We start from the raw sequence: 11,482 nt of genomic DNA, 5'->3' as shown, positions 1-11,482 counted from the left end.
AGAGAGAGAGAGAGAGAGAGAGAGAGAGAGAGAGAGAGAGAGAGAGAGAGAGAGAGAGAGAGAGCCCAAAAGAAAGGCAGGAAAGGCCAAAAGGTGATTTTTGGGGGCCTGTGTGCTTCCTTCTTTTCTCCGCTTTCCAGTACCTTTACCAAGAAAACCCCATGACAGTATGGTAAGGAGGTAGCTATCAATGGATAGAGCGCCTGGAGTCAGGAAGACCTGAGTTCAAATCTATCCTTAGATACTAATTAGCTATGTGATCCTGGGCAAGTCATTTAACCTGTTTGCTTAATCCACTGGAAAAGGAAATGGCAAACCATGCCAGTATCTTTGCCAAGAAAACTGTATCAGGTGCTAAAGAGTCGGAAACAACTGAACAACAAAAAAGAAATCTTAATTATGCTATACCAGGGGTGGGGAACCTATGGCCTTGAGGTACAATGTGGCCCTCTAGGTCCTCAAGTATGGCCCTTGCCAAATGGGACCTCAAGGCCGCAGTTTCCCCACCCCTGTGCTATACTGTCACAAAGTAAATGCATCAACATTAAAATTAAAACACCTTTCACATTAAGGTACAGTACCAGTGGTAAAAATGTCTGAAAAGTTAAAATTTTTTAAATGTCTAAAGCTAGACAGTGGTAGTGAAAAGACAAGTGTACATGGTTCCTGGTCCTAGCCATCACTAACTTACTGTGCAACCTGAGGCAAGTCGCTCACTGCTCTGGCTCTCCAGTACCTTCATCTAGAAAATGAGGAAAGGGGGTGTTTGTGATTCTATGATCTAATTAAAGGCTTACCTAATAGAACCTACAATAGGGTCAAGTGCTACTTAAGATGCTCATGTTAATTTTAAAACATATTGATTTCATTTTAATGAAGAGATAAGAAGTGGCCCAATATGCCAAAAAATGTATTTGTGGGACCTCATGATGTATCTTCTGAAGAGGAGGTTGTCAATGAGCTCTCAAGAGGTGGTAACTGTTCTCTAACACTTAAGACTACAACGTATATGTTATCTTATTGATGTGAATGTTCTCTCCATTGATGAAGATGGCAGCCAGTCTGGTAGATTCCTGTCTATGACCTCCCCCTGCAATCCCCAGGGAGTCCATCTAACATATTGGACTGGTTTCTTTGGTCATGTCCAAGAGGATGCCAGCAGAGTACCTGGGACATCTACCTGTCATCCCTCGCCTTCATGGTACCATGGTAACTTATTTTCACATCATATATCTCTCTGATGATATAATTCTGTTCTGGGCATAATGATACCTGTACTATTCTACAACAGGGTATTTAGGAGGAAAGTGCTTTGTAAACTTTAAAGAGCTAACTGTAAGTAATGTGTCTATTGGTGGTACAATGGATAAAATGTTGGCCCTGGAGTCAGGAAGACTTATCTTCCTGAGCTCAAATCTGACTTCAGACACTTATTAGCTGTGTGATCCTGGACAAGTCCTTTAGCCCTGTTTCTCTCAGTTTCTTCATCTGTAAAATGAGCTGGAGAAGGAAATGGCAAACCACTCTAGTATCTTTGCCAAGAAAACCCCAAAGGGGGTCATGAAGAGTCAGATCTGACTGAAACAACAATGCATCTATTAAGGATGTTATGCTATCTTATTGTTACTCTGTCACCAGAGTCATAGAATTTGAGAGTTGGAAGGGACCTCTATGGCCATCTAGTCCAATCCATACTCAAAAGGAATTTCTATCTCAAAATAAGCCTAACTACCTCTCCCCCTCAAAGTAGTCATTCAGCTTCTACTTAAAGACTTTCAGTGACCTCCCCCATCAACTCTGGAGGCAACTCCTTCTACCTCTGAGCAGCTCTCACTGTGCCAAAAGGTATTGTTTTGTTTTTTTCCTGTCACTAAAATCTAAATTTCACACCTGGCAACTTTCATCCTCGTTCCTGATTCTGCCCTTTGGATCAAATAGAACAAATCTGGTCTCTAATCCACATGACAGTTTTTCAGATATTGAATATGGCAATCATGGTCCTCTGTGCATTCTCCTCTCCAGGCTAAAAACATCTCCAGTTCCTTCACCATCCTGGCTGTCCTTTTCTGAATCCTTTCTAGCTTAGCAATGTTCTGGGGTGTCTAGAACTGAATAAAATTGTCCAGAGGAGGTCTTGATCAGGGCAGAACACAGAAAGACTCTCATCTCTTTACATATGGCAGTTATATCTCTCAGTGGAGCCCAAGATCAGAGGTTGTGGCCACATCCCAAGGCTGATTCACGATGAACTGGCAATCTGCTCTAACCCCTAGGTTTTTTTCAGACAAATTATTGTCTGAAAAAGAAAAAAAAAAGCTCTGCCTTCCCCATCCTGTGCCTGGGGAGTCGCTCTTTTGTTGCTGCTCCTCCTAAGCGTAAGACTTCACATGTCTTCTTACTCAGTGCTCCTGGGCACTGAGATCAAGAGTCAAGATCTCTTTAGATCCTGATCCCGATCCTGTTATCCAGTGTGTTAGCTATTAGTCTCATGCCAGAGTCATCTGCAAGTTGGATGAGCATGTCATGCTTTTGCAAGTCATGCCTTTATCCATGTCACTGATAAAAATGATAGCAAATGGAGGGGAATAAAGAAATATAATTAGGAATGCATTTTTAAAAAGTGCTATAAATAGTCATTATGGCTGTTAAGGTCCTAGAAGAAATAAAAATATAATGAAACCCCATTTTTAAATAATTGAGAATAGGCAAATAATTTTTGAGGTTAAAGAACAATATATATAGTACCACATTTGGTATATGCTTTTCTCTCATACCTTGGAATACTTATTACAATGCTCAGAAGACAAAATCAATCCAGGCAAATTACTGGGTAAGTCCAGACGTCTAAAATACCACACTAGATTCCAAAATACAATTGGGTGATGGTCTACAAAGTCTGCCACTGTTATTGCATTATCGCCTTCATTTTCCAACAAACTTTCAAGTTCTTTCCATACCACTAATGGACTGAGATATGGGACAGTAATAGGGTCTGGACTTGGAAGGTCCCACTCTAATCCCAGTGAATCCTGTTGAAAAACAACAAAACAAAACAGTTATACAAGCATAAAACATTTAAGTGGAATCATACTTTTCAAACAACTGTTATGATATAATTCGTCACTTAAGTAGAATAGTAATAATTTTCATATGGAAGCTAAGACTTTAAACTTCCACAAAAAAGTTATAATGAATTTAAATTAATTAATTTAAATTAAAACTAAGAATACTATATAGCATAAGGGAAATAAAAGTATAGTTGAAGGATCAGTATCCAAATTAAAAATATTAAAGTATATACCGTTGTGCCTTGCAAAGTTGCCGGCAGACTGCCTGTAGACACAATGTGGCTAATCTTGTGGCCTCCTGTTTCTTCCTTGTCTAAGGGACCATAGGTGCTGATGCTCCTGGCCACTGGAAATATTGGACATTTTGATGTGCTCATATTTTGTCTCCTCCCTTCAGGGATCTGAATACTTCGGGCACATGAATTTTCTTGCTCTTTAGATTTGCTTGGGGGAGGGGAAGAAGAATTGGCAATATTTAATTATATTACAATAATACAATAAACACATTCATTTATGCAGAGGAATATAATATAATGTACATTTTTATAGTACTCTAATATAGACTCTCTGGATCATAAGAAAATTAGAGGCCATTTATTCCTAGTCTTTCTCCCTTCACCTACTTTAATTTCATGGAGGAAACCCATGTTTTCACCCTAGCCCCTTCCCACTTCTCTAAGGCTTCTATTCTACAGGACAAGTTTTCCCAGATACCTCAATCAATCCTCATGTGTCACAATCTCAAGGCCTCTCACCTCTCCCTCCAAATGAATTTTGTTGTTATTTGGCCTAGCTCTATAAAGTATCCTCTTTGTAGTTTTAGTGGTATATCAATAACATGTAAACTAATTTAGGTATGCTCATTTTTGGTATATTAGTGAACTCCAACCATGAGCAATAAATATAACACTAATTATTTAAGTCATGTTTAAGTTTTTAAGAGTATTTTGTAAATATATTTTTATAAGTTTTGAGTGAATCTTGGTAAACTGACTCTGAGATATTTTATGCATTTTGGTGTTGTTTAAATAGAACCTCTCTGTTATTTCCTTTTGGAGTTTATTTTTACTATATAGAATCAAATGTTAATTTTTGCTGATTTATCTTGTATTTAGATATTTTACTGAAGCTTTTTTTTTTTTTAAAGCAATCGGGGTAACACTTGCTCAAGGTTACACAGCCAGTTATTTCTGTGTGGTGCTGAGTATCTGAGCCTGGATTTGATCCAGGTCATCCCGACACTGGAGCCGGTGCTCTTACTCGCTGAGCCACCTGGCCGCCCCTAAGCAATTGGGGTTTAAGTAACTTGCTCAAGGTTATACGGCCAGGTGTTTCTGGGTGGGTGCTAAGTGTCTGAGCCCGGGATTCGATCTCCAGGTCGTTCTGACACTGGAGCCGGTGCTCTTACTCGCTGTGCTACCTGGCCGCCCCTTTACTGAAGCTTTTAATTGCCTCAATTAGTTTTTTTGCCGATTCTCTTGGATTTTCTAAGAAAGTCATCTTTTACTAGCAAATAGATAGTTTTGTCTCCTCTTTGACAGTGTTTACATCTTTAACTTCTTTCTCTTGTCTTATTACTAGTGTGCAAGCATTTCTAACATTATGTCAAGCAATACTGGAAAAAAGAGGACATCTTTGGTTTGTCCCTGTATTTATTGGGAAAACTGACATTTGCAAATAATGTTTTTTAATTTTAGATAATACTTTTTCTAATTTCTAATTTCCCTTCCGGTTTGGTAAGTTGGTACTTTATAGAGTTTTTAGCATCAATGAATACTGAATCTTGCCAAAAGCCTTTTTTTATGTTTATTGATACAATCATGTGGCTTAGGATGTTTTGTTTTTAATATGGCTACTTATATGAATTGTTCTAATGAAGCACAATACTCGCATCTATTTTTGTTCAGTTGAATAATGTTTAAGTTAATTGCAACAGTTTTTTAAATTAGAATTGTATGTAAAGATTTTGAAAATGACATTTTTTAGTGATAGAGGTCTATATAGTCCTTTGTTTATCCTTTCCTAGCTTAGGTGTTAGAAATATATTTTTTCATATTTTCCTTCTCAGTTTTTTAGAAAATTTGTATAGTTTAGGTATTAATTAAATTATATCACTTGTAAATGTGTATTTAAAGAAACTGTCCCTCATTCCCAACTATTCATCCAAGTTTTGTGTTATCTACATATCTGATAAGTATAACATTAATGTCTTTCCCAAATCACTGATAAAAAAAACTAAACAGCACAAGAAACAAGCACAGACTGCACTCCAGAACCTTTAAAACTGCCAACACCCCATTACTGACTACACTTTGGGTCTGATCATTCAAGTGGTTCTGAATCAACCTAAAAAATTGTAGCATATCTAGCCTATATCTTTTTATCCATTTCTAGATAAATGATTTTTTTCACATCATCTTGATTTACCAAACTAGTAACCCCATCAAAATAAGAAAAAAGGTTCATTTGGCATGACTCCTTGTTTATTTTCAAACTTAAAAAAATTTTTTTTTTTACTGATATCCTGACATGACTCATTCATTGCTAGGGGGAATCCCTCCCACACTCTTAAGAATGAATTTTCCCTTGTCACAAAGGAAATCAATTAAATAAGGAAACCTGATAGAGTGACATCTGACAATGCACACCATATTCTTTCAGTGCTAGTTCCCCTCCCCTCTGACCTGAGGAGGGAGGTTTCATTTTCTGATCTTCTGGACTGTCACTGCTTTCTCAATTGCTCACAGTTCAGCTTCCTTTTGGGTATCTTTTTCACAATGTCTTTTTGGTTCTGTTCATTTCGCTTTGCATCTATTTATGTAAATCTTTCCACTGTTTGTCTGGATTCCTCAGACTACATTTTCTTCCCCCTACCTCTCCCCAATAGATGGATACCCCACTGTAACATTAAAGAATTGGAAACAAAGACTGCTACTAGTGATATTTTGTCTTTGATGGCCTTGGGGTATATGCCTGATATTGGGGTCACTGAGTCAAAGCGTATGGATAGCATAATCACTTCTGCATAATTTTAAATTGAGTGTCAGAATGAATGGGTCAATTCAAAAGTCTCTACCAGCTATGTATTTGTATGCCTATTTTCCTATAGCCCTTCTAACACCGAATGGTTTTCTGTTTTTTGCTTTTTTTTCATCTTTGATAATTTGCAGAGTGAAGTGAAATCCCAGAACAGTCTTAACTTGGATTTTCTCTTACTCTTACTGGTTTGGACCAAGTTTTCACACAATCATGTATAATTTGAAGTTTTTTTCTGAACTCAGAGACCCAGAGAGGAAGTGACTTTGCCCAAACTATGTGATGGAGTTGGAGTTTAAACTCAGGTCCTCTACCCTGAAATCTTTTCTGTTTCCCTCTATACTTATTGGATGATCTCTCTTTCCTGGACAGCCCCTATGGATTCACATTATCATTCCTCGCATCATAAGCAGCTGTTTCTGTCTCAAAAATTCAGAATAGTCTCTTCTGAAGAAAGGGCTTCTTGTGTTTTACTGACTAGGGATGCTTCTCCCCTTTCTCCCCCATTGGCATATTTTTCCACTCAACATATTTTAGAATTCCCTCCCACCTCTGCATATCCTTTTCCTTTGTTTTTACCTGGAAGCCCTTCTTACATATTTTAAAGGAGCACTGGCTCCTCCCTGATAATTTGTAGTGTGGAGAGGAGCACTTTGGCATGCTTCTAATAGAGAGGCTGGCCCGTTCAGAGTCAGAGAGTCAATACTTGGACATGCCAAGAGTACTTTCTGAACTCTGTGCAGGTGACCACAGAAACCTGCTTTTCCTTATTTTCTCAAAGGGAGCTCCTCAGTCACTAGTGGTTCTTGTGGATGACTCTTGGGACCAGCTTCCAGAGGGAGCTGTTGTGACAAAGTGCCTGGTAGACTGAGCTAATAACTTTGGTGAGAGGCTTTCTTTGGCAGTTGACACCTCATCTGATTTTTCATGTGTATTTTTGTCTTCTTTGAGGACAAATTTTTTCCTTAAGGAAAGGTAAAAATAATGCATATATATTTTTACTAGTTTCTTTCAAAGATGGAATTAAGAAAAAAATAGACTGAAGCTTCAAGTTTTCTATAAACTTTGCCTTTGAAAAAGCATTAACACTATATTTACAAACTTTACAATCCATTTTGGTGACATTTCAATATACTGCCTTTCTACTGAAAAGTTTATGTGTTTATAATCTAACATGTGGTCTACTGATCCATTTTAATGCTTTTTTAAACAACTGAAGGATGTGAACATTTTTCTTAAGGCTCTATTTACAGAATTCAGAACAGTTAATTCCTTTCTGAAATTGTCAGCTCCTTTAACAGTCTATTCGTTTAACAACCTAAGACTGTACTATAAAAGAGCACCAAATAAGGTTAAAATTGAACGTATAAAATGGTAGAAATATGTAACATCACATAACCATAATTACCTATTTGCATTAAAATTCTCTTGAGCAGAAATAGCAACACCTGAGGCTGATGAAGAAATACAGGACTTCCTTGTTTGATTTGAACATGATGATGGAAAATGCATATTCTCAGTAGAGGGGCTGGACTTTAAAAAGTACCTACAAAGTAAATGACAAATATTTAAAAATTCTTAAAGAAAAAGTATACAAACATGTGCCTCTTTAAGTAACAATAATAATTGTTATTATTACAAGTAGCATTTATATAGCACTAGGCACTTTACTTAGTGCCTTAAAAAAATTATTTCATTGAACCTTCATGACATACCAGTGAGGTAGGTGTTTTTATTATCCCCATTTTATAGTTGAGGAAACTAAGGCAAACAGCGTTTAAGTGGTTTGCCCAGAGTCACATAGCTAGTGAATATAAAGAAAAAGAAAGGTTATTACCTGCCAGGTCGTCTTAAATCTCTTATTTCAATATTTAGAAAGGGTAAGAAAAGATTTCCGCAAAAAGGGCATGTGGTATTGAGATTTGAATCATCTGCCGTCCAACCAGCCATGATTTCTTCATCATGTACAAGGCAGTCACAAGTTCGACATCTTGAACAGCTTGATATGAGAACCTGCAAGGGAAAACAACACTCACATGAATTTTAGTAGTTTATGTATTTTTGTCATCAAGCCTTAAACTATTCCTTGAGAGTTGCTGTCTAGACAAACTGAATTAAAACAAGACCTAATTCAAGATGTAAATGTATCAGAAGATTAACATTCAGAATTCACCTGAGGGTGGTAGGAATACTTCCCCTGGAGTGAGATAGATTATAATCCCAGTTCTACATGTGACATTGGGCAAGTCAATTGTGTGACCTTGGGCAAAGTTACTTAACTCCAATTGCCATGCCTTCCCCCCTCAAAAAAAAAAAATCCCAGTTCTGATATTTATGAGCTTCATGACCTTGGGAAAACTACTGGGCCTTGGCTGTTCCACCTGGAATATGAGAACTCTGACTGCCCTACTTCAAAGGTTTGTTCTGAGGATCGGATGGAAGTGTAAGGAAAGTGCTTTATAAATCTTATGGTACCACATAAGGTAAATTGTTATTATTCATAATGATATTACAAAGAGAAAAGAATTTCAGAAATGATTCCACTGGGCATATGGAGCTGATATGACAGTTGTACAATAAAACTTCACTAATTTGAAATCCAAGACAAGGGATCAGAAAAAGATTCTAAGTTAACAACATTCATACTGGTATTTACTTTATTATAAAGTAACATTATATATTGTCTGGAGATCAGAAGTTACTCCAGTTTAGATACCACTGTATAATTCATTGTAATCTTACTAATAGAATTTGAACATACTTTTTTTATCTCTCTCTCTCTCTCTATTTGCCTTTTGGAGGGCAATTAGGGTTAAGTAACTTGCCCAGGGTTACACGGCTAGTTTTTTTATGTTAAGTGTCTGAGGCTGGATCTGAACTAAGGTCCTCCTGACTCCAGGCTCGGCGCTTTACTCAATACGCCACCTAGCCACCCCTTGAACATACTTTTAACCCAGGCTACTCATTAGTTATTCCCTCTGTATTGCTTTCCAATATCTCTGTGCATATATTTTTCTTTTTATATGGTCAAAGATAAAGAATCATTTGTTTAGTCCCGCTTTCTTAAATTTGTCTTATTGCATGCTTTTTCTATGTTTCCTTATAGTATTCATTTACCAGTCTTAATTGCATTTTGATATTCTACTATGTTGTTATACACCACAGTATGATTAGACATTCTTCTGTTAAACATCTAGGTTGTTCCAGTTCTTTTCTATTACAAATGATGTAGCTATTAATATTTTACACAGATTAAAATAATGCTACTAGATATATTCATAATAGTGGGGTAACTGAGTTTAGGGTACAAATATTGTTCAGAAAGATATTCTCCTGTGGGACATTTAGGTTGTTTCCAGTTTTTTGCTATTACATAATTTGGGAGGAATTTTGGACCTGTAATCTCCTTGGTATAAGAGCATTCATGACGAGCAAACTTACTCTAATAAATAATGCAGATGGGCAATTGCTCTGCCCTTCCTAGGCTGGTAGAACTGACCAGGGTGCTGCAAGATGCCTTGCCCAGGGACACACAATCACTCAATACACAAGTGGAATTTGAATCCATGGCCTGATTGAAAGGTTGATTTGCTATCTACTATATATACATATACACACACACACACACACTACTATATACTATGTCTCTTCTCATTATAAATAATGCAGCTATTAATATTTTTGCATAATTTTTAATGCTCCTGGGTTATATTTCAAATACTAGGAGTATGTGCTCAAAGGGTATGACTAAAAACAAACAACAATATGGAAAAACAGATTGCTTTCCAGAAAGACTGTATGAATTTGTAGTCTAGGCAACAATATATGTGGACACTCAGTTTCCCCAAGGGCCTGCTATAATGCCTTTTGTAGTTTCTGTTTATTTATTTATTTTTGGCATTTTGACAGATGTAAGGTGGTACCCTATCATTATTCCAATTTTCATTCCCTTGAATGAATTTTTTCAGGTGATTATTTTCAATTTTCTTATCTTCTTTTGTGAAGTATCTGTTCATATCCTTTGATCATTTATCCAACAGGAACTACAGAGTACTTCTAAAAATTGGTATCAGTTCCTTGTAAATTTTTGATGTCAGGGTTTTTTTTCCCTCTTCAGATATATGTCATAAATATTTCCTTTAATAAGTTGTTTTTCTTTTTATCTTGGTTATGTCATTAATAATAAAAATAGTTAACATTTATATAATGCTTTAAGGTTTGCTAAGTGCTTTTATCCTCACAACAATCCTGGGTGGTAGGTGCTATAATTTTCGCCATTTTATAGTAAACGAGGAAATCAAGTTAGATAGGGATGAAGTGACTTGCCCAGGATCACACAGGTAGTAAGTGTCTTAAGTCACATTTGAACATAGGTCTTCCTGACTCTAGATCCAGCGCTCTATACAATGTGCCACCTAATTGCCTCACACTGTGTTTTGTTATGTAGAATTTTGTGCAAGTTAATCCACCCATTTCTTTTTCCAATAATTTCTTTAAAAGACAAAAATTTATCCCCTCTCCAAAAACAAGATAACTAGATATTTTTTCTTATAACCTTTTAATACTTAAAAAAAAATGCTTGGTTCTTTGATAAAACTGATATTGTGTAAACTGTGTATATAAAATCTTTTTTTTTTTTTTTTTTTTTTTTTACTATATTGCCAACTAGTCTTTATAGGCAATGTGGTGTGGCAGAATGAGTGCTGGCTTTACAGCTTAGAGGAGGGACCCGGCTTCAATTCCTGACTCTGACATTTATTGTCTGTGTGACAACAGGTAAGTCATTGAATTTTTCTGAGTCTTAGTTTCTTCATCTGTAAAATGGGCATTTACCTCATAGAGTTTCAGTGAGGCTACTGCAGGAAACTAAAGAGGTGTATGCAAAGTATTCTGCAAACCTTAAATTATTATATAAGTGCCAGTTACAATTATCAGCATCCTGTATTAAATAATAAGTCTTTTGCCGAATTTTTATTTCACATAGGTTTAACAAAAACAAATATACATGCATACATATACTGTGTTTCCCCGATAATAAGACACTGTCTTATTATTTTTTTTTTGGAAAGAAAAACACCAGAGGGCTTATTTTCAGGGGAGGGCTTATGTTGTCCTGCCTCAGCTCTCCTCCGCAGCACTGCTCTCAGTGGCGCCAGCAAGCAAATCACTGGGGAAGAACAGGATGACGCACTCACCGGGGGGGGGGGGGGGGGGATAGTGCATACAGAGGGTACCGTAATGTAGCGTGTAGTGCAGGGGATCACCTTCACTACAGTAGCAATCTCAATAGGGCTTATTTTAGAGGAATCTTATACAGTAAGGGGAGCGCTTATTTTCGGGATAGGTCTTATTATCGGGGAAACACGGTATTTGAATCT

The 11,482-nt window shown here is 36.8% G+C and overlaps 1 protein-coding gene across 7 annotated transcripts in view; it reads right to left on the bottom strand.

The window, feature by feature from the left end:
• Positions 1 to 11,482, bottom strand: part of DENND4A (DENN domain containing 4A) — a 152,246-nt gene that overhangs the window by 8,001 nt on the left and 132,763 nt on the right. For all 7 annotated transcript variants that reach the window (XM_069098266.1, XM_069098265.1, XM_069098268.1 and 4 more), the window contains 4 exons: positions 7,942 to 8,117; positions 7,513 to 7,650; positions 3,302 to 3,512; positions 2,775 to 3,029 (listed from right to left, as the gene is read on the bottom strand). In XM_069098266.1, the coding sequence (XP_068954367.1) occupies positions 2,775 to 3,029; positions 3,302 to 3,512; positions 7,513 to 7,650; positions 7,942 to 8,117 (780 nt within the window). The remainder of the gene's footprint in view (positions 1 to 2,774; positions 3,030 to 3,301; positions 3,513 to 7,512; positions 7,651 to 7,941; positions 8,118 to 11,482) is intronic.

The sequence above is a fragment of the Petaurus breviceps genome, unplaced genomic scaffold (assembly GCF_028583685.1).
Source record: "Petaurus breviceps papuanus isolate PSGF00001 unplaced genomic scaffold, PetGlider_PUasm1.0 37, whole genome shotgun sequence".
NCBI lineage: Eukaryota > Metazoa > Chordata > Mammalia > Diprotodontia > Petauridae > Petaurus > Petaurus breviceps.
The sequence above is the reverse complement of the archived record's forward strand: the minus strand, read 5'-3'. Positions and strand labels throughout refer to the sequence as shown.